The 23,107-nt window shown below is 42.1% G+C and overlaps 2 protein-coding genes across 2 annotated transcripts in view; both read right to left on the minus strand.

Moving 5' to 3' along the window:
- Positions 1-66: 66 nt before the first annotated feature.
- On the minus strand, positions 67-12,833 carry KDELR2 (KDEL endoplasmic reticulum protein retention receptor 2). The gene is made up of 5 exons (XM_035548775.1): positions 12,565-12,833; positions 6,466-6,566; positions 3,317-3,475; positions 2,075-2,327; positions 67-1,285 (listed from the first exon to the last, which is right to left on the minus strand). Exons 1-5 carry the CDS (start codon positions 12,653-12,655, stop codon positions 1,251-1,253), a joined length of 639 nt encoding a protein of 212 aa, XP_035404668.1. The 5' UTR covers positions 12,656-12,833; the 3' UTR covers positions 67-1,250.
- Positions 12,834-19,856: 7,023 nt separating this feature from the next.
- OTOA (otoancorin) overlaps positions 19,857-23,107 on the minus strand; it is a 30,094-nt gene continuing 26,843 nt past the window's right edge. The window contains exons 23-25 of the mRNA XM_035548834.2: positions 22,099-22,291; positions 20,841-20,930; positions 19,857-20,264 (exon numbers count right to left, since the gene is read on the minus strand). Of these exons, the coding sequence (XP_035404727.1) occupies positions 20,863-20,930; positions 22,099-22,291 (261 nt within the window). The 3' untranslated portion in view covers positions 19,857-20,264; positions 20,841-20,862. The remainder of the gene's footprint in view (positions 20,265-20,840; positions 20,931-22,098; positions 22,292-23,107) is intronic.

Here is a 23,107-nt window from a genome sequence, read left to right on the forward strand (position 1 = left end):
ACCACAACTTTTCTTCCAGTCTCAGACTAAAGGAAAATTTTAATCCAGGAGTAATAAAAGAAACGCTTTCACCATTTCATAAAGTGTTTATTGAGGATGGTAACACAGGATAAATCATGCAACAGCTCAGTAAAAAAAGGGAATCATTTAAAGGATAAAGAATGGTAACTGGTGCTGCTGATTTTGGAAAGTCTATAAAAAAAAAAAAGTAATTGTCCAAAAGTGACATCAAAAACCACTTGAAGCTGAACATGGATGTTGCTTATAAAGCATTCATTAAAAGGAAAATGTAGACATTGTTTAAAATGATCACCTACAGATTACTGTAATCAACAACTTACAAGTCTCCCATTTCTATGGCTGCAATGGTGTAGCAGGGCTGTACATCCAAGATAATTAACCTTCTTTTCCAGAACAAAGAATACAGTTACAAACATTTGCCACTAAGCAACAGAACCACAACTCCCACCCTTCACAACCTGCACTGCCAAGTGCTGTCATTGTTGGGATTACCTTCCCAAACATCATGGCAGAACAGGAAAGGGCACATTCTTGTGGCCACAAGAGATTTCCTGACTGTCCTCTTGCCATCAGCCTGTTTTAGAAGGGGGACAACTACAGAACGTGACTGTTCCCCTTCTGGCACCAACATACATTTTAAATAAGGAACTCCACGTCAGCAGATGGCACAAAGACTGGGCACCAGCACATCACATCAAACATTGGTGGTTTCAGATTTAAGTTGACATATATTCACCTTTTGGAAAAAATAAATATAGTGGAATGAAAATTGAATCAAAGGGAAAGAACAGATGACTACCATCCATCAAGGATGCACATATTTGTGCACTGAAAAAAAAAAGAAAAAAAAAATCAGTCATTTCAAAGAAATTCTTGAAAATTAAAAAAAAAAAGTTTGCACTTTTTCCTGGTCATAAACAATCTCACAAAAATCTCACTTTTGGAACTATTCCAATTGAAACCATACACTGAATTTATTAATACAGTATAAGTTTCTTTATGTAAAAAATCTTTATACATAGTAATAAAAAAGATAAAGGCAAGATGCATCAAACAGAAATCTGCTGGTTGTTTTTCCTCCGTTCTTACAGAGCCGCTGATGACTACCTGCACTATATAGAGCTGTGTTTCTGACTTTCTGTCTCAAGCATCTTCACCTTTGCTTGTGATAAGGATTGTTCTGTCCAAGCATCCAAAAGGACAGATGCTGGTGATGTTTTTTTTGGCACTTACGCTGGCAAACTGAGCTTCTTTCCCTTGAGTACTGCAAGGAAAAATAGGAAAGAAAACAGTTAGCAATACGAAGCACACAACTGTCAAAACTTCAAAGGGACTAAAACCTGTTGTAGAGTCACTTTGTTACAAAAGGGATGCACTGCCATCAGCTCTCCCCAACTCCCCTCTCTATTGAATACAGACCAGTAAAACTACAGTGAAGTAACAATTCCAGCTCTGCCCTCTTGTGACACCCTGGTATTCTTACTTTTCAGCCTCATCCGACTTATTAGCCTGTGACTGTGGTTTCTTAGAGTTTTGCCTAACACAGCCACATTCGCATAGTTTTGTGGTTATATGACGGATGCTGGAATACCAGTAAGAGCTGAATTACTAATAGATCCAGCAGGAACAACGGCTTCTATGCTTAGTGTATTCATAAACAACCAAAATCCTTTGGACTCCTCAAGTATTTAGAACAGAGAAAGTTGTCTCTAAGTGTAGAACCTAAACTAAAAGTAGTTTGATAGTAAAAACATGAGAATCATGCTTGTTGACAGAAGAAAACTGCAACGTGTATTTAGCCATACTTATTTTCAAAATTGCCAATTAAGTGTATCAGATCATTTATACATTCACAATTTTACCTGTACTCAAAACAGTCCTCAGAAACGCCCCAAACTAGCAGAAAGTGTACTTGATTAAAACTATCGAGGAGATTACAGTGATAACTTGCACACAGAATTAACAACTTCATAATGTCTATACAGTAGATCCTTATGAATCTGTTAATTGCTACATTCTACTACCTGAAGCTGCGAGTTATTCCAATACTCACCTTTTGTAACATACAAATAGAAGAAGTCACAGTACAGAACGGTCTGGACCACACCAGCAACAACAGCTATGAGGTCAAAAAATCCCTCAAAATAGTAGCGCCAAATCCAGTTGACTAAGTACAAGGCACGGTACAGACCCAAGAAGAAAAGATAGTGAGTAGTGATGGTCTCTGCTTCCCCAGTTTTGCTGATCATAAAAAGCTGAGGGAGAATAGCAACTGATTCAAGATAGATGGAGAAAGTCCACAATATCTGAAAAGAAACAACAGAGATTATTCAGCTGTCTTACTGATAACAGAAGCAGAGAAAGCATTTGAATTGCCTTGACTTTTCACTCAGCAACAGATCTTCACACAGCAACAGATCCAGTATTTTGGCAAACTATGTGTTGGTACAGGAAAAGCTAAGTCAGCCCTGGGATGGCACAAGGAAACAACTTTTCACAGACAACTCTCTCCAAATCAGCTGTCTGGTGAGCTTGCCAATACAAGTTTACTCATGAGGAAACTTGGCATGCATCTGTCAGCTCAGGATACACAATGCCATGAAACACAGCGTATAGAGCTGATGCTTTGAAAAGCTGCACAGAAGATGAAGTCCTTTTTCTTTCATGTTTTTCCAACTTTTTCAATCAGTTGGTTTAAAGAACAAGTTAACAGAACAAAGTTTAAAACAAAATTTCAAAATATGGCAATTAAAATTATTTTACTAATTACATCACGTAACTCCAATGAATATAAGAAAAGGCCTGCCCACTTAATATAAGCATCTAAAGTTACCTTTATTTAGTGTAAAGATGTACCTGTTTGAACTCTGATTACATTTACACACATTTTGTTCTGATAGGCAAACACAGCTACATTTAACAAGTATAATTTCTTTTGCTTTCAGCAGGTGGCACCAACTACTCACAAGTTGCATTCTGGGGTTATTTCTTTAGCAAACATAACAAAAGGAGGGTTTCTTTTGAATTAATGTGACAATCAGAGTGCACTGGGAAAGAAAACAGCCTTCCGCTTAACAGAACACTCAATGTTAATTAATAATGCTAGGCTCCTGAAGTGCCTTCAATTTGCAGAGGCATCTATAACATAAAGATGCATTACAGAAACAGGATTAGCCCGAACCTACTAAGCACAGGCGTCTTTCTAAACATTCCACATTAAGCTAAAGAATGTTTACCTTCATGTACTACATATTTTAGAGGAAAAGGGTGTAGCCTCCTGCCATAACCAACTCACCTCCAGAGGAGAGAAGTCATGATTGACAAGAAACGAGAGGCCGCCGACAGGAACTATCAGAAACTCCACCCTGAATGTATCATGGTTTCCATCATAGGTGGCCTTAAATTTCATGTAGATCAGGTACACGGTGGCATACGAGCAAGCAATGTAGATAAGCTAAAGAGTAATAAAGAAAAAAAAAAAAAACAACCCACAGAGGCTGCAGGATTACACCAAACTCACTGAACAAAGATATTCCCAGACACTAAAAGGAGTAAGCTCTGCCTTTTTTAGTTGTTTGTATACGTTGTTTGTTTACATGCCTCTGCAAATTCATGCTACCCGGTGGCATTTAGCTTTTCTCAGCAGAGTAATAATTCAAAACCAATGACCCAATGAGGTTTTCAAATGTCACCTTGCCTCTGGCTGAAGTGGTTGTCAAAAGTTTCTTTAGAGACTCTTCCCTGCGTAGACAGAAGTACAGAACAGACTGGAGGTGGAAGACTACTTCTGCAACTGCAGAGCCCAAAACATTTGAATTAAAAATGTACATGTGATAATTATGGGAGAGGTCTTTTTGAATTCAAAAAGCCTGGGGGCAGTGTGGCTCACGTGACAATTAAAAATCTATTGAACAAGCCCCACGCAGACCCGTCCCATTTAATGTCTAACAAATTAGCTGATTTGATTCAGACCTTTAAACATCTCTTAAATCAGAAGAGTGGCCAGTGTCTTCCACCAACCTACAGACCATAAAACTTAAAGCTAGAAGACTGCCAGAAGCATTGAACCTGAGTTCAGTTTTAATTTCAGTTCATCTCTAACCTTACTACTTCTTACTGTTACGACACAGTAGACTTCATACCTGTTCCCTGGGGAATGGGTAAATAGCTGTATTTTACAGATGAATAACAGAGTCATCGAGAGAATACATGAGTTTCTGAAGGTCAATGTGCCACCATCAGGACACAGCTCACAGTGTACTGAAGAAGACATGGTACCATAGACTAGACTGGACAATTAATTTAGCATCTGCCTCAGTTTCATCAGGAAGATTAAATAATCCAAACAATTTATTACATTAAATATAGGTTCTTCACAACTGAGAAGTAACAAATTTAAAACAAAAACCGCTGTTTGCAGATTCTGTTCATCACTAAAAGCAGTGCTCACAAATACAAAATACTACAAATAAAATGTTAGGGAGCTCAGAATCCAAAGACTTATTACACTAGCACCCTGACTAGCCATAGATAAAGGGCCATGTGACAAGATATTAGATTTAAGGAATACCTACTGCAGCTGTAAGCTAATCATAATTGGTACGGTCACAGAAGGCACTAAGGGATGTGAACGAACCCCAACTCCTTACTGGAAGTTTCTTCATGAGAATTAGTGTATTTGGGGCAATCAAAAAGTTTTTATTTTCATTTTCAAAGATACCAAAATAAAAGAAATGCATCCAATACTCAGATACAGGTGCTATGCAAAAATCAACTGTAAGATGCATAATGCTAAAAATCACAAAATTCAAGTCTACAGATCAGTAAGAAAGGTAGTTAGTGCCAATTTGCATATTTATATATATACACACACACACTCCTGGAACACAGGAGAAATAAATATTTTCTTAAATATCTGATGATTGCTGCCAGACGAATACATCTCAATTTGGCACCTACAGTTTAATTTATATGTCTTTTTTAAAAAATGAAGTAAATCCTAACTCTGTAGAAACTAACAGCTTTTTTTTTTTTGCCACTGATTACAGCACCTTCCTCTGACTAGAAAACTTATCTAGCAATGCTCTGGGTCAGCTTATTTGTATAGCATCTCCTGTTCCCTACCACAACTTTGTAATGTTACATAATTCTGAATATACGCACAGAGAAGAAGCTGTGCTAAGGGCACTCAAGCAGCTTTGTCTTGGCACTACAACAACGGGCTGAAAAGCCTGTTAGATCTAACAAAGTGTGTTTAAGTAGGAATCTTTGAAACTGTAACTGTTGTTATATATAAGCCTATAACCACAGGCTTTCATTTTACATGTTAGTACTGGATCTGAATGGAGGACCACTCTCCCATTGCTGGAAAGATAAGTTAGTTCAGTATGCAAGTGAGTATCATGTGTGATTTCCCACATTCATTCATTTTCTGGGTACAAGGGATGTAGAAGACACTTGGCCATGACTCTGAATCATGACCATTAAACAAAGAACTAGCTGCTCCTTTAGGGCATCCAACACTAGCTTTCAATAGTCTTAGAAATCCCCTATGAAAAACAGCTTGTGTTTCAAGGAAGTTGTACTTAATCCACAGCTCTTCATCTAGAATGTTGATGTTAAAACACAATCATACCCATATTTGACTTGTTAGAAGACAGCAGCCTGAGCAGGTTTAAGATCTAAAATTTTATTTTACAGTATTATTCTCTTAATTCTTCAGTACTTTTCATGTTACTGAATGCCTAGTCTTCCCTCTTGGCAAAGTTATGTTCTTGTCTGAGCTAAAATTGAAAGGCATTAAGAAACCCAAGAATAAAGGCACTGGATTAAGAAGGTGCCTGCTCCAGTGCCACAAATGCCAAACAAGCTGCACTCCTTTAGTCTGATGCTTTATTTTCTTGTACTCATCATCATAAACAGCACAAACAAACAGAACTAACAAAAACAAATTTGAGCTCACTAACATTCAGTGGACAAACAAAAGGGGTATAATCAGATGGAAGCTATGCTCCTAAAGCACTCTCCTGCAAACTTCTGGTCAGCCTCGGACAAGACATTAGCTGCAATTCTGGCTACAGAATACTTTGAATGCCAATTTACCTTGTAGCGTGCAAAAAGCCATTTTTCTTAAGCTCTACTCTCCCAAATGAGAAATACAATTTATGTGAAACATTTTTTGCCACAGGCTTTTATTTCCAATAACCAAACTGGCATTTGTTCTACGTGTCACAGTACCCATTACAAACGGTTTTTAGATAATTGCACGTAGAGTGTAGAAAGAGTAAGGTTTTAAGTCCATTTTCCATGTTCTTTATCCAAAGCCCTTCCAGAATTTGTTCTGCACTAACTGTGCAGTGGGCCAATTAAAGAGGCCTTGATTAATGAAATTATGCACTCTGCATGCAACAACACTAGCTTTTCTAACTCTTCAGTATACTCTACCTTCATAGATGTGTTATACAATGAAATGAATGAAGTGAAGAGGTCCAGATAACGGGTAGTGAAGACCAGTGCAAACAGAAGCTGGCTTTTCCCAGAAATACCTAAAGCAATAAAGGAAATAATTAATTATTCAAAAAGCGATGATGTTCTTTAAAACACTTGATGCCAAGGCTGAGGAAGAATAAACCCCTTACTTCTGTGCAAGTTGATTACAAAATGAGGACAAAAACTAGGCTTACAGAAGTACACTGTACAATCAGAACAGTAAATTAGATAGCTGTATCTCAGCAGTGTGAACGTACACTACCTACACATTGCTGTGCTGGAAAAGGCGCAAGCACTACTTAGAAGTCACTCACAGTAGTTAGTATAATCTCCAAAAATACCACCTGTGAGCTATCTGTTCTGCATTATCATTATTAAGGCTGCATTAGCTTTCAAGTGTCGGTGTTGTCATGCACTACCTTTAGATGAATACCTGGAAAGGTGTAAGGGCAATAGTTACTACAGATCCAGAGATAATCAGAAAATGTGCTAGCACCAATTACATGATTTTAAAGGAATTAATTGATTTTAAGACTCAAGTAAATTGAATTACAAAACTTATGGAACAAATGGTGAAAAATAATTCTATCAGTCAAAAAGAGATGTTACTACATGATACTATTTACGAAAACAGAGTAGTGAGCTAAAGTAACAGACATCTACATAGAATCTTCAAAGTAACTTTCAACTTTAGGTCAAAGCTCAGACATCAAAACCTTTGTTCTTCGGCCACCAGAGTTTCTGAAGGCAGATATACCACTAACTACAGCATCCACTGGTGAAACGCTGCATTAAAGCTTTGCACAGTCACTAAAAGCTTCTGAAGATTCAAGTGAAGCATCACGCTGTAACACTGATGTGGCAGTGTTACAGCAGGGGCACAAAACCACCAAGCCTTTATCCTGTTATTACAATTATTCTTGTTTTCAGTCATCCAGTGGGAAAATAGCTTAATTTGTTTAGCTAAGCATGCAAACATTGTTCAGAAAACAAGATGGGAAATTATTCGCTAGAAAAGGGTTACAATGCAAGGCTGAAAACCCTCGTCCCTTTACACCAGCACTCTGACAACAGCTTTCATTAACAGTACCATAAACCAATTAGAAGGCAGGCTGTGTGCTATGGTTATTGAACTCCTTTTCTATTTAGGCTTAGGAAACACCGCACTGCCCCAAACGAAGGGACTTTACATTCACAGATGAAGCACAGGAACGGCTGAAATTATAACAATTTGAAGGTTTTTGTTTGCAACATTTGTACCTGAGATGTTGGCCATTCAGGTAAACCTAAGGCGGTAGCTACAGAACAGCCCAACTGTCAATTACCAAGCATAGTACAGCAAAGGGTGAGCGCCTCAAAACTTTGTTATGCAGACTGTAAAACTGCAAGGCAAAAGCCCCATTTAAAAAACTAAACAAAGACACAGCTTTCCAAAGTTAACAGAAAAGTACACTTGACACTCCTCAGACCCAGCTCCAGCCCTGCCTTGCAGTCTGAGCCTGCAGACACAGAAAGCCACGTGGATCCAGTGCAGCATCACGCCACTGCGCGTAATGATGCTCGGCTACTTCGTGTGCTATGTTCTTTTAGTAAAGAATTGCAAACAGCAAGAAGAAAAGCATATTAAATACATGAATTATTGATCAATGGTTTATTATAGTCAAAAGTTCAAGTTCCTGAAATACATCTTAAAGCCAAGGCTAAACTAATTTTCAAGTTAAGTTGGCTAGACTAGGCAAGGTTCAAAGTTTAAACCAAAGGCCTGCGAGGAGCCAGGCAAACTGGGAGAAAGCTAAGATCTATTCCCTAGCAGAACTGCAGGGAGGACACCGGCACAAACTCTGCTGCAAGGACTTGGTTCACATCTTGGTTCACATTAGGAAAGGTGTCAGTACCCCTGCACAGCGCTGCCCAGAGCTCGTGGCTGACATCTGGGACAGAGCAACCACGTCGCTGTCATTCTGCTCCTCCTCCCTCACACATTACTTAGCTCTTCAGCTAAACATACACACTTTTATTTCTTCATCTTCCAAAGCTCTGGGCTCAAATTTTCAGGAGTCAAACCTCTCATTTGTGTTTCATCCTCACGCATGGAAAAGCTCCTTCAACTTCTGCTTGGCTAAAAGCAAGAGGATGAGATTCTTCCGAAGCTCTGCTGATTTTCACAGACAAGGAGGCTGAAACAGACAAGCGGCGCTGAAACTGGAATACTTTCTCATCAACCACAGTTGCTGTTGTGATTTCGGTGGTGTGACAGACTGCACAGCAGAGGCGTTCAGGCAGCCTGGCTATGGAGTCTGTGCACCACTTACCTGAGTGCGAGCTGCACATCACAGCTGTGAGATCTGCAGAAAGCCAGTCTGTACACAGTCTTGGAAACCTCACAGACTTTTTGTAGAATTTAATAAAAAATAGTTTGTTTAGCATGAAGTCCACATCAGTCACAGAACCACAACTTCTCTGGTTCTGCTAATGAAATGCTGACATTAAAAAAATCAACCTAACTCTAAACTCAAATTTATTAACTAAAAGGCAAAGTGTTCCTTCAAAAAGAGAAATGAAATTCCAAACCTACCTAAAGCAGTGTTTTCTGAGAAAACACAGAAATTGGCAACAGCCAATGTCAATGCACTTTCTAAAGTCTTCAACACAGTATACAGTCTGGTCCATAGTGGGTGAGACAGCTACATTACCTAGCAAAAGTGTTACACACTCACTACCTATGCCTTTTTTTTTTTTTAAAAAAAAAAGAAGACAATATTCAGCATATAATTTGACAGCCTCACAACTGCAGGTCACCTTTAACACTTGACAAATGACACTGAGAAAAGCAAATCAATTTTCAGGTTGTAATTCACAGCGCAAACAATCTAATTTGACTTGGAATGGATTAGAAAATACAGTCTGAACATGACAATGTTTGAAAGCAGAGGATTCTTCAAGTCTCATGAATTTCCTAATCATGACAGGAGAGTCAATAACAGAGTTACCTGCAGCATTCTCCACAGCTCCTGGTAATTATTTCTGAGCTGTTATTTGGAGTGGCGAACATTTTTTCAAATTCTAAATGTGGAAACTCAAATAACCACTCATGCAAAAAATTGTTGCCCTGCCAGCAATGAAATCATGACTTGATTTGCTTCCCCTTGTTATCTTTTTAGCATATTGACTAAATTAGGAAAAAAAGAAATAGATTAAGCTCGTCAAACACTGAAAACGCAGACTGTTTCATAACGCAGATTATCCTGGCCTCATCAGTTTTCTTCAATTAGAGGACTTGCTTCTTAGGAAAGGGAACAGGGACTAACACATCTTTTCAGAAAGCAGAAGCTCGCAGCAGAGGTACACGGGCTGCCTCCCGCTCAGCTCCAGCTGCTTTTACAGGCCTCCTAGCTCCTCCTGGAACAAAGGCCTCAGACACACACAGATGCAACTAGATGAGAGGAGTCGGCACCATGTGGTTTGCCAGCTCTTCATGGATCACAGCCTGCAGTTTAGCAATCATTTAGAAGCCTCTATTTATTTTCTAAGCTTCTACTGCTTCAGAAGCGCACAGTTAAACCAGCTGCTGGTTTGCTCGGTTTCCTTAGTCACCAACAACCATGGGGCATACATTTATTTAATTTATAACCTGCTCTGCTGACCATGCAATGTAAAGGAATCGCATGAAGCCCTTTAATAACAGCATCGAGCAGCTGCTGAACAGTTACCGGCAACTAGTTAGGGGTTATCGTTGTGAACTTTATAAACGTATGTTATGTGAATTTGTATTTATGAAACTTTTATCCTCAGAAACTGCAACCGACAACAACAAACCACTACAGGAAGGAGCCCCCCAAAACAGAACCCCATGCTCCTCTGGGGCACTGTTCTCCTAGCCAACTCATTAGGCCTCTGACACGAATACTGGAGGTACAATGAATCTGGACTTACTCCTAAAGGCATAGGCAGAAATAGAAGACACCATGAAACAATCCCACTCAAAAAGTATTTCAGCCTTTTGCTGAGGAAAATGAACGAAGCAGGCTTTTCAATTGAACGAGTGCATGCAGGCACACTTGTGTTGGAGGATGCTGGCTGATTTGGTGACGGGAAGAGCTGAGGGTGATACAGGCCCCTTTACTTCTCTCTGTTGCAGAACGCAGTACCAAAAATGACTGCTATGATTCTTCTTCCCTACAAGTAAAATCCTAATAACAGAGATCCTCAGTCATAACTGACCCAAGGAAAACAACAGATCACTTTTTAAACAGAAAGATGGGACTAGGTTATGCTGTACTACGCTGTGTAAATAACCTCGTGTACAAAGGTCACTTACGAATCTCCTGGATAAAATGCTATTAGAATTTTAATCTTCCACCGAAACTTCTCGTTGTCCTTCTTCAGACAGTAAGATATGATTATTTTTCAGCTCGTTAACTCTTTAGTCGTTTGTAGCCTTGACAGCGTTTCTCAAGTATGACGGAGGAGGAGAGAACCCCAGAGAAGAGTTGGGGGCCAGATCCTCTCCTGACAGACCTAGACAGAAAGCCTGATCCACCAGAGCCCGAGCCAGGAACGTTCATTTAGGAAAGAGCTCTTGGGTTCCCTGGCCTCAGAAATGACAGTTCCGCGCAATCACTATATGTAAACTGGGAAGTCATTTACTTGACACCTTCACACATAAAGAAACGACTGTTCTAAACCAAAGTTCTTCATTTACTAGAGTTTTTCTTTTGCGCTACCAAGTGATTTGCAAAAAGCAACCTGACCTGAAAACATAGAGAATCGGTACTTCCTCTTACCTGTAAATTGAATGAGATTTAATTTCCCCATTCTCAGTTCTTTCAGGTTGCAGCCTAAACTAATTCCTCATGTTGTTAACCAAATACTTCACAGATGCATCTGCTCCAGAGCGTACGTGCACGTTACTCCACGTCAACACACGGCCAACCGATCTGAGGCATAATCACTCTTCCTAGCAGCACCAGTAGCACTTCCAGGCCTGCCAGCCTGATCCACCTAACCCACACACGGTGCAGAAATGCCCCTTCAGAAGCAAGCTCCTGGCTGCGTGCTGGCTGGAGCTGTGCAGCGGTGCAGGGACCTGCCTGCGGCTCCCCCCGAGGCCGCAGCAACCCCGGCGAGCAGACAGAGGGCACAGGGCAGGGAAGGGAGGCCGAGGACGGCCCTCCCCAGCCCTGCCGGAGGCCGGGGCACTGCTCGGTGGCCGCGGGGCTTCTCCCGGCCCCGAGCCCGGAGGGCGGCCGAGCCCCGGGGCCTCCCCGCCCCACCTTCCGCGGTGCCACGTCAGAGCAGGCCGACGAAGGCTGCCGGCCCCGGCCCAGCCTCGCTCCCTTCCAGCCGGCAGCACCAAGGCTGCAGAAGGCGGCGGCACGGCCCGGAGGGCGAACGGGCTCGTACCGGGGGTGGGAGCAGAGGGAAACAAAGGGGAGAAGGGAGCGGGGCCAGCCCGCCGGGAGCGCTGAGCAGCTCAGGGGGAAGGGAAGGGAGGGAAGAAGGGAAAGATGGAGGGAAAGTTCAGGAGCTGCAGCCTGCGAGCCAGCCGCTCCCATCACCACGTCGCCTGTAGAGCGGCGCTGCCAGCGACGGGCGTGCGAGCCCCGGGCCCGGCGCCCCCCCCCCCCTCCGGCCCCATTCATTCGGCAGCGGCGGGGACACGGGGCTGCCCGCCGGGACCGGCCGAGGCGGCGCTGCCGGGGGTTAATGCACGAAGAAAAGGCGGCCGTTGAGGCCGCGGAGGAAGGACAGCCGCCACGGTGCCCCCCGGCCGGGGATGCGGGCGCCCGCCCGGGGGTGCTCCCCGCTGCCGGGTGCGGGGGACCGAGGGGGGGCGCTGAAGGGAGAGATCGCCCCTCAGCACCCGCGCGGCCTCCACCGGGGGGCCTTGAGGGGGCGCCTCAGGCAGGCGCGACCCCCCCCAGGACACCACCCCCGCCTGTTTTACCGCCGGCCGTCCCCTCCTCAGGCAACGGGCGGCCCCTGAGGGGCTCCCCTCAGCCGCCGCCCGGGTCCCGCCGCCCTCCCTCCGGGGCCTGCCTCCCCCACACGCACCGGCGCAGGAGCGGCTCTTCCAGATCTTGAGCAGCAAGATGATGATGGCCGCCAGGTGGGACAAGTCCCCGGTGAGGCGGAAGATGTTCATGGCGGCGGAGCGGCGAGACGAGGAGGAGGAGGAGGAGGAGGAGGCGCAGCCCGGGAGCCGGGGAGCGAAGATGGCGCAAGCTCAGCGGGCACCGAGCGACGTGGCCCGGGGACGTGGCCAGGCAGCGCCGCGCCCGCTGCACCCTGGGAAACGGGCGGGAGCGGCGCCGCCTCCCCCCGGCCCGGCCCAGGCCCCGGGGCCGCCCTCAGCCCTCTGAGGGGGGAGCCCCCGATCCTTTTTTTTTTGTTTTGTTTTGAGCTTTGTAGAAGAGTGGATTTGAGGTTTTTCATCAGGCAGGAGCGGTGTCTGGGCTGATGGTGCTCCCGCGACAAGCATGATAGTGATAGCTACTGTCGTAGTAGTAGCTCTTGGAGCTAATCTTCCAAGAAAAAAAAAATCAAATAAATTGTTTCTAGCACCAGTAATGTTTCTGTAAGTTAGCATGCTGCACCATTGCAGCCCAGAATCCCTGAACTTGAAGGAGGGCACCACTCTAACAGTTGGCCAGTGTCCAGTCCAAAGAGTATCCCCTCTAATAACTCTCCACTGTTGTCTGCAATAAAAAATAACAAAGAAAGCTAGGTATAGCTTTTCATTCCAGTGGGGACAGGAATGGGATTTCCAATGATTGTGAAAAACACATATCAAGTTACCCTATCTAGACAGAGGTACTTAACTTACTCTTCTGGGATGCTATAAAAAGTAATTTCTTAAAAATCTCATTTGACATTATTACACACGCTGTAGCATAAGAACCATGCTGTATAAAGTCCACAGAAAATTTCCATCAGAACAACATATATACTTTGAAAACTTATCCTAGTCATGAGATAAAGACAGGGAGATCACTTACCGATTTCTATCACAGGCAAAGCACTCAACTTGGGGAAAGTTAATTTAATGTATTGCCTGTTCTTCTCCCTTCCCTCTTTTTCCCAGGCTCAACTTGACTCCCCCAAAACTTGGACACCTTAATGCTTGAGAGTAAGTCCCACATCTGAAAGACAACAGGATATTGCTCCCTGTTGTGGTATTTAGCCTCTAACTGAGGGAGGCCAGAGCCCGTCCACAGCTCGATCTACCCTGCGGCATCCGCACTGACCTGGCTCCAGCCGTCCACAAGAGCTGGCAGCATTGCAGGTCGGCTCTAACTTCTGTGCAGCACGCACAGAAGATGAGGACAGAGCTCCCTGTGTTAACAGCACAAGGTAGACCTCAGACAAGTCCAGTCTGGCTGCAAGTTTTACCCACAGGTTTAACATGAGAGCCCCCTTGTTTTACCAGTGATCCTATGGTTAACTGAAAAAAGGGCAGACATGAGAACCACACAGAAAAGATTTAGGAAAAAATCTTTGCTTAGTTTAAATCTTTATCTCAGTGTTCTTCATTGGGTTTCTTTTTCTTCTTTACCTTCTCGGATTTCCAGTCCCTGAAAGCTCATTTTCTATCTTTCTCCTTTTCATTTCTAGTTTGCTTTCACTCCCCTCTTCTCAGGTCTGTTTTCTCTGTTTCTTCATTTTCCTGGGGAAAGCCAGCAAAGTTCCTTTTCCATTCAGTAATATTAGATGGGTAAGCAGAGCTCCCTGGCAGTCTCAGGACAGGCTTGCCACCCTGAGGCAAGCTCAGCTTTCCCTGGCCCTTGCTGTTCACATGCCCATTTTAACACCTCCGCCTGTCCTGGTATCCTGAGGTGCAGCTGTGCTCCCTGAGCAGGACAACAGGAAAATTCTGCAGAATCTCACTCCACTTGCCTAAGATACCTTGCACTCAGCAACAGCAAGTGAAATGGAGCAGTTCTCATCTTTCCTTGGCCCTTGACCAAAGTCTCCAGGATCCTGACATTCAATGTCACTGACTAGGCAAGAGAAAAAAAAATGTGGAAGGTGAGAAGTACATCTGATGCTCTGCTGGACAGCCAGTGTTTCTCAAAGGCACTCTGGCAATAGAGCTCAGGGTACTGAAAGCTGTGGTGTCCTTTGCACTAAACTGGACAAAGATTTTCCTAGGATGCAGTAAGGTACTGAAGTCCCATTTGTGCTGCCTGAAATCAATGCCCCATGAGAGGGGGATGCTGTGCAGCATAACACTCTGCTTTGGTTTAAAGGATTAAAAACACTTTCATCATGGATGAAATAAAATACCACCTGAGAAAGACAGGTATTAGAGCATGAAATACCACCTGGGACAAATACGCTGTCCTGGACAGTGGCATTAAGTGGATAGACTGTATATTTCTTAACCAGACGAAAGACTTCTTCAACATCTTTTCACAGTGGTTTCAGGGAAAGAATCCATGTGAAGCTGTCCATGTACTTCAATGGGCATTGGCTCAGACACTGACAGGCGTTAATATTATACTGTGTATTCTTCTGACCAGCTGAAATATATGCTACATTCCATGGATCTCTTCCCAAATAAACTTCAAATTTCTAAAACTGACCTACCCAGCTTGACAAAGGCCCAGTATAGAAATAAAGTACTTAGTCTTAATGATCACTGTTCTGTAAAGAGGGCCTGAAAAGAGTGTGCATCTCCCCTGAAACAGCTGAACATACTTATTTCACAGAGAAACTTGTGATTAACCCAAGCTATGGAAACAATTACATGGGAGGTAGTAGGGTCCAATTCAGATAAACTACCTTACATATAAGCTTTCTTGATGACCTGGTAGAGAAATGATGTTTCATCTCTTTCAAAAGCTATGGAATCAATAATATTATGACTAGAATAAACAACAACTCTTATCTCAGTTTATGCAGTATATATTCAGAGCTTATTTGTGATCTAAGTTGTTTTCTGATATCTGATTAAATATTGAAACACATCAGGTCTCACTTGAAGATGACCCAGGGCATCAAACCAGCATGTGATTTTAACTAGAGCAAAGACTATTCTTTGGTAAATCAAAACAGTTCTTTTCTATACAACTGTTAAAAGCTCATGAGGAAAAAGAGTACCAGAAAAAATACCCTGCTGTATTTGTGATGAATTAGTATTTTCAGCAATTTTCTCTTCTCTTCTAGGAATTTACTCCTGTCCTCTCTCCCTTTTTTTTTTTTCAGTAAAGATTTCAGATACTATGAGAGACACTGTTAAGTGTTTCCAAGGGTAATTAATACCAGCTAAAATATTAGGAGATAAATGTTACACTGTTGCCTGCAAAGCAAGAAATCCAGCAATCATAATTCCTCCATTTAATGCTGCAATGTATAGTCACTTGGATGGTAAGCTCTGAACATGCCTTCTGTTCCTACATCATGAGGGCATGAAAATCCTTATTAATCCAGATCAGAAAAGCAGAACGATGCTGAACAGGAAGGGGCAGGAAGAGACAGATGGACATTGGCTGATTTGTACTCTTAGCAGAAAAAAATACAATGCATTCCCAGACTGTATACTGCCAGGTACAATTAATAAGATGCTAATTCTGACAAAAATATTTTATGGTACAAAATTGCTACAGGTCCTGGTACCAGACGAGGGCAGGTGGAGTGTATGAGCTAGTCTTATAATTTCTCTGTTTAGGAACTGAATAGATAGGATGAAAAGATATTAAACATTTTATCAAAATATATGAAAATATATACCTGGATGATACATTGATTTGTTTGACAGGTTTGTCTTTTATCTGTACATTTTAAAGCATGCTGTAAAACGAAGTACAAAATACTATTTCTGAGGAATAATTTTAGATGTTCTAGGGTATTGATAAGAGAAATTTAACTTACATTAGGAGTTTGCGTTTATTCTTTGCAGACCTGTCTTTTCTATCCAGTTTCCTTCCTGCCTTATCAGGTAGGGAAGCCAGAGCCTGTCCGCAACAGCAGTGGAGTAAGCAGTCCACAGGGTTGTGCCACATCATATGATACAGGAGAGAATATCTTACTAATCAAGACTGTAAGAGTAAAATAAGGATCTTAGCCCTCCTGAGATGGTAGGCTCATGTATCGAAAGCTCGTTTTTAAAAAAAAATAAACATTATCAAAATGTTATCAAAAACATTATCAAAATGTTATCAAAAACATTTTCATTGAGATAAAGATATCACATTGCTTACAGTTGCATATTAGCCTACAATATCAGTTTTGTTTTTTTTTTTAGGAGGAGAAAAGGGAAGAGATTATTTGATTTCTACTTTTCTCTAAGGATGACAGCCTATCACAAGGGAACATGGTACTGCAATTTAACAAGTTACTGTTCCTCAATTGATCTTCCATAACTGGCATCCACTGAAGCAGAATGAAGCATCTACAACCACCACAACACAGTAAGAGCCAGAACACCAGCATGTGAGCTATGGTCAGTGCTATGGGATTATCTACTCACATGACTCATTCCAGGCAACTGTTCGATTCCTTGCTTATTTGTGAGTAGCAAAATAAGTGAGTTAGTAGGATCTCCCCCCTAACCCTACATAGGTTCGGCTGGCACACCTGGAAGGAGTGGCTCACAACTGCTGCAGCATGGGTGGACAGAATGGGACTTCTAACAAAGCCCCAGTTGAGCAGGATGGGACTTGCAATCTGTGGTGATGATCCTAAGACAGGCACAGCAGTCAAGTGATAAACTAAATCTGCCATAATGCAGTGTGTAATTGCCCCTGGAGTATTTGAGCGTATTATACAGAAGCATAAATGGTGTTTTAACTTTAAAATTAAAGAAGGATGACTTTTTTTTTTTTTTTAAAGTGGTCTCTTTAGAGCCTCACACTGATAGGTATTGGTTAGTCCTGATGTGACAGATTGAGATCACTGGGAGTCAAGCATTCCATGTACTGCACAAAAACAACAGCCATAATGCCAGCTTTAGAGGGACATCTTTCAGACACTGTGGATATGTAGTCGTTTCCTTATCTCCAGGGATTTAAAGATACCACCAGAAATGTGGGATTTCCCCAGTACCAGGTGGTAGGGATAATTTTTCCACCAGTGACCTCAAACGAGTAGCCCTTTTTTCTCTTCTAAACACGATTACTGGACACAAAAGGTGGCAGGCACTGAAATAATAAGCCAACAGAGTATCTCTTTCTGTCTGACCCTTAACAATCCTACATCTCATCAAATGAATTAAATGAAATACCTCCTCTGACATCCTGCTAGACACGGCCGCTTGTCACATGGTTCACAACACTTGGAGGAGCTTGGCCTACACCAGAGTTATGTCAGACTGTCAACAGTCAGACGTATATCCTGCAGGATCTACAGCAGTGCCTAGCAACCATCAGAGTAGGCACAAGTGGAGAGGAGAGCTGCGATACTCAGAGTATGCAGAAAATTAGTGTCATGGCATATTCAGCAGCAGATTTCTGCATTAGAGTCTGGTTTTTTTATGCTATTCTCAAATACGAGTGTTAAAACTAAAAGGGTATGGGGAAAATTAATCTTGGTTTAAACAAATGTTACCCACATGTAAAACAAGCAGCAACATTTCTTTAAGGATCAAAGAAAACTTTATACAGCATTTCTCTGTCAAAAGTCTTGGCAGTGTGAAAAAAGAGGGAGTGTGAGACATCTTTCCCATGAACACATGCCAGTGAATGTGATCATGGGTATTTGGTATATAATACATAGCAGCACTGGTGACAGGCGCTTGTGGCTAGCAGTATCATATGGCATGGATGCCTGCAGTAAGCAATTCTGTGGTTTATAGGAGTAAAAAGGAAAGTTTACGTGTTTCAGTTTCTTCTTAGCAATGGAAGCATGCCAGATTGTGAATGGACAGCAGATTACTTACATGGACAGCAGACTACGTGCTGTGCGCACTACTGCTCTGACTCTCTCCTCCCCATCCATTCTCCTCACAGACATTCATTTTCAAGAGTTTTGAGGAAGGCATCTTATGAATCACAGTTTTTGCAGAATGAACCGTTATATCAGATATCTTTGTAAGAGGTGCACCAGAAAAAGTAAAATAGCTTTTCTGCAATACTCACCATCCAAGATGCTCACATCATCACACAAACCAAAAAGGGCTTGTCCTCTCACCATGAAGCAACTATGACATTAAGTATGTGCTCTGCATTTACGTTTCTATGCTACTCTTGTAAGAAATAGATGTCTTTGACCAAATGTAAATGCAATGCTAAAGATATTAACATAATTATTAATTTAATAAAATAAATAATCAAGGAGTTTAGCTATTTAAGAGCACTTGTGCTTGAAAGGAATCACAGCACAGATGGCACAAAGCAAAGAGCTCACTCCTGCTCCAATTAAAAGCTGAACGCTGACTCACATAATTGCAGACAGAATCACTACCAGGTACATTGACAGAAGATCATTTTCAGCTCATATGGATTTTTGAAGTGCTTGATATAGCTAAGTCACGTATCTGACTTACACAGCTGAACTGGAAACACTGACTCTCTTCTTGACTATGAAAATACTCTCCTGCATCTTCACTGAAATACACACAGAATTCAGGTCAAGTAATTTCTAGAAATGAAACAACCTTTTAGTACTTTCACATCTAAATGAGGCATGACTTTTTAAGATGAGAAAACATAAATCTTTATAATGTATTGGATCCATTGAAGCATTTTTGGCTTTTGGTGGGTGTTTGCATGTATTTACTGGGATTGATCATACAAATTTTTCTATTTAAGTAAATGCTGCAATCTACTGTTTATATGCAGAAAAGGAAACGCACTGGGAACAAGCTAGAATTTTATCACTGGCGCTAGAGAAAAGGCTGCAAGGCAATTTGCAACAATAGTAGTTCTTTGCTCATAAAATACAGCATAGTAGTACTTGTAACATCACATCATATTTGCTAGGGTTAAAGATAGGCAAAGGCAGTTCAGAGAGGAACAGATTGCTAAAGAGCAAGAGGGAACATGAGGGGGTGAAAAATGGCCATGCTCTTACTGCTTCCTTTGCCAATAACAGAGCCCTGAAAATCAGGCTGGCTCCTGCTGCTGCAGGAATTACAGACTATCTGGGAATGGGGTGGGAGCTGTTATTCCCAGCAGCAACAGCAAACACTCGCTCTTCCCCAGCAGCACCAGAAGCTGGGAGCCTCTTCCCTCCAGCCCCGATCCTATCCCTTCCCCACCCGTAGGAAAATTTTAAATCTGCTTTCAGTACTAAGAAGCTAGGTGTGATGTTTGCCACAAAGAAATACAAATAAAAGTTTGAAAGGTATTTCACTCAGGACCACTTCTTAGCTGAGCAGGATTTAAACCAGCATCCCAGAGATTAAATTATTTTATTGCAACAGCAGTAACTTTCAGCATGGTTTCTACTATGTCACACAGAAAGACAGCCTCTGTTCTGAGGAATGATTCAAGGTATAAAAAGAAAACCTAACAGACGGATAAAATAGTGTGACCAAAGTAGTCAACATAAAAAGGACTGCGTAAGTTTTTTTCTCATGATGCACATAAGGCATTTCCAGTTTTGAAATGTGTTCTGAAGCACTTGGAGGGAACTCCTGTGTTACTCATTAATGGTAAAGCAAGGAAAAGGGGATACTTCACATCACAATGATGGATGAAGGTGTTGCTTTTAAGAAATTAATCAGGTTGTACTCGGACATTTGAGAACCTCTTCATTCTACTATTTGTGCTGAGCTGCAGCTCTTTAGCATCTCCTTTTTAAGTTCCAGGACACTGAAAATCAAAAAGCAAAGAAAAAAATGAAATCTTTTGACATACCTTGGTTTGCAGTCTTTAAATGCTCTGGTGTTACACTCAACATTTGTTTGCTTAACTAGCATTTACAACATAAGCCCACCAGTGCTCTTGTTAAATTTTATTCTGTCAAAATTGTAATATCCCCTCAACAGTTAATGGCAACATTCATTTAGCTGGAGGTTATCACAGCAGTTGTGGAATAAAATCTTATCAGTGGACTGGAACACACAAAATACAGCTTAATACCAACAACACGCTCCAAATAAAATGCACTAATGGATTGGTGTTGCATGGAATTTTAAATATACGTTTGTTAAGGCTGGCCTTACAGTAAAGATGAGATAAAATGTTCTCCCCTTGATTAGGGTCAAAGATAGTCCAAGAGAGGTACATAAAATACATAAAAGTTATTCAAAAATTGTTATCTCTGTATTCAAAGCAGGAAGGGGATCTCTCAGTCCTTCACACTGTTGTGTAACTGCTAAGCCACCACCATTGCAGATGAACTGTGTCTCTATTATAAAGATACTTCCAACTGAAAATAAAACTTACCACAAGCTTAACAATGATAGATTCAGGAGAGCACGCACAGCATGAACACGGCACACAACCAGATGCTGAAGCCACTCAAACAGGGAGCACCTGAAAAACAGAGCTTTATGCCTTAGTGTTGCGACACAGTTCAGACTAGTGCAGTCTTACCTAAGCCAGCCTAGAGAGGAACAGCAAAATCCAACATTTCAATCCTCCCAATTAGATTCAGCAACTCTAAAGATGATACAATTCAGAATGGTCAACCTCAGTTTAACATACACAGCTCTGAAAAGAAGCATTCCATAGGGGTAGTACAGAATGACAAGTATACTGGGAATAACGAATGAGGAGCTTAAGAACTCAGGTGATCTTCACCCAGGAAACTCCTCCTTTTGGAGTATCTACAGGGGAAACATGTCATGTGCATGAGAGATCTGGGCTGAGAGCACAATTCAGCTGCTTCTAGGAAGACCTGCTCTAATTCCTGCAAGGGCGTCAGAGTAATTTAGCCACCTTTACTGCTATTTTAGCACCTCGGCATCCTTGTCTTTTCTTCACAACTTCTCTCTCACTGGTGGTAGTGGAAAGAACAGTGTTTGCTGTCTGACAGCGATAATTTCTCAAAACTGGCTTGACTGTGTAAAATATCACTAAATGTAAAATGTCCATTAATACACTTGCCAACATAACTTGCCCAGTATAAATTACAATATGGAGAAGTAGTAAGTTAAACTGCTGAAGCCTAGGTACGAATAGACTTTCATTCCAAATAGGATGGGAACAGAAGAAAAAACTGCTCCAGGGGCCCAAGATCAAGTCTCGGTAAAGGTGCTAATCCACCCCAGTGCTACCTCCTTTCCCACTTGCAGCTCTGCAAACCAGGTTCTGCTGCAGATAAAGGCTGTGATCTGAAGGTCCAGAGATGGAGGGACCTGCTCTAAGTTATTTAGGCAAAGAATATGGGAACAAAGAAGAAGGGAAAGATCATTGCTTTGGACAACATTCTACACAAGCTAGTGCTTAGCACAATGTGATGCGCTAGCCAGCTGACTTATCTTCCTCCATTATCTCTTGCTGTGGGTAAATCCAATACCACCCTTGCTGCTCCTCTTGGTCAGGTGCATGATTGGAAGCCTGACTTAAAAAGTTGATTAGAAAATTCACTCTAGTCTACTCTCAGAAGACGTGAATGATCCTGGTGGGTGCTGAGATACCTGTCCCACTTGTGCACCAGTGTCCTCCCTTCTAAGCAGGAGAGGGGACTGGCTGCACTCACCACCTGGAGCTGGGGTCTGCCCCACTGGGCGTGCACAAGCTGTGGTGGGTGCCTCTGGGGTGCTTGTCCTGGCTCCATCCAGTGCCAGCTGAAGGCTCTGGAGCTGTGATAAAGTCAGATGCTTACGTTGAGATCCTGTAACCATGGCAGCATTTTCAGGGCCCAGGTTTGCTATTTGTTCTGGGGACAATGCCTGGGAGGAAAAAAAGTCAGAAAGTCATTTAAGCTGCTGATAGGCTAGTGGCTCCAACACTGGTAAGGAATCACTGTTTTGCCTTTGGAATGAGGGGAAACAGCCTTCAACATTGTATTTCTATAGAATAGCTCAACAGAGCTTAGAAAAACCTTTTTGTTCATTTACTTCACTGGCTACTCATCTATCTTACACCCTCGTCTTTGCTGCTCGGGTCTGAAAGTTTGAGAGGCTTTCTGTGCCAACACTATATTGGACACTGCTTCAATATGTAACTGGAGTTTAATTTTCCAGGCAGTTTTCTGATTTGCTCAAAGACTGATGACGCTGTGCATCCTCCTGCGTTTTCATTTGTTTCCTCTTACATCTGCTCCCAAGCAAACTCTCTTGAACGTATGTTCGACCTTTGATTTGAGTTATCAGTAGAGCAGTGAGATAAAAAAGCAATATGCTTCAATCTCATTATTCATTTTCCTCTTTTAGACTGCAAATCTTCCAACTTTGGTCATATTAAAACTTGTGTTTAAAAAGGAACACGGAAATCATAATTTTACAGTATTTGTATCACACAGAAATTAACCAGTCTGTAAAGCCTACATGTATTGGTTGGTCATGCTGGATGGCTTGCATTCCAGCTAACAATATGCAGTCACAAGAATTGCAGCCCTCCTGTACAACGTGCTGTCTGTGCTGCAACAGTTCTGCATCCTAGTTCTACTTTATCTTTGTAAGGGACTATATTCCGCTTCCAAGTAGGTCAGACAATGGAATAAACCCTTCCCAGTTTTTCATTATCTATCAAATGGTGTACTCTTT

This window comes from Cygnus atratus, chromosome 15 (assembly GCF_013377495.2).
Source record: "Cygnus atratus isolate AKBS03 ecotype Queensland, Australia chromosome 15, CAtr_DNAZoo_HiC_assembly, whole genome shotgun sequence".
Taxonomy (NCBI): Eukaryota; Metazoa; Chordata; class Aves; order Anseriformes; family Anatidae; genus Cygnus; species Cygnus atratus.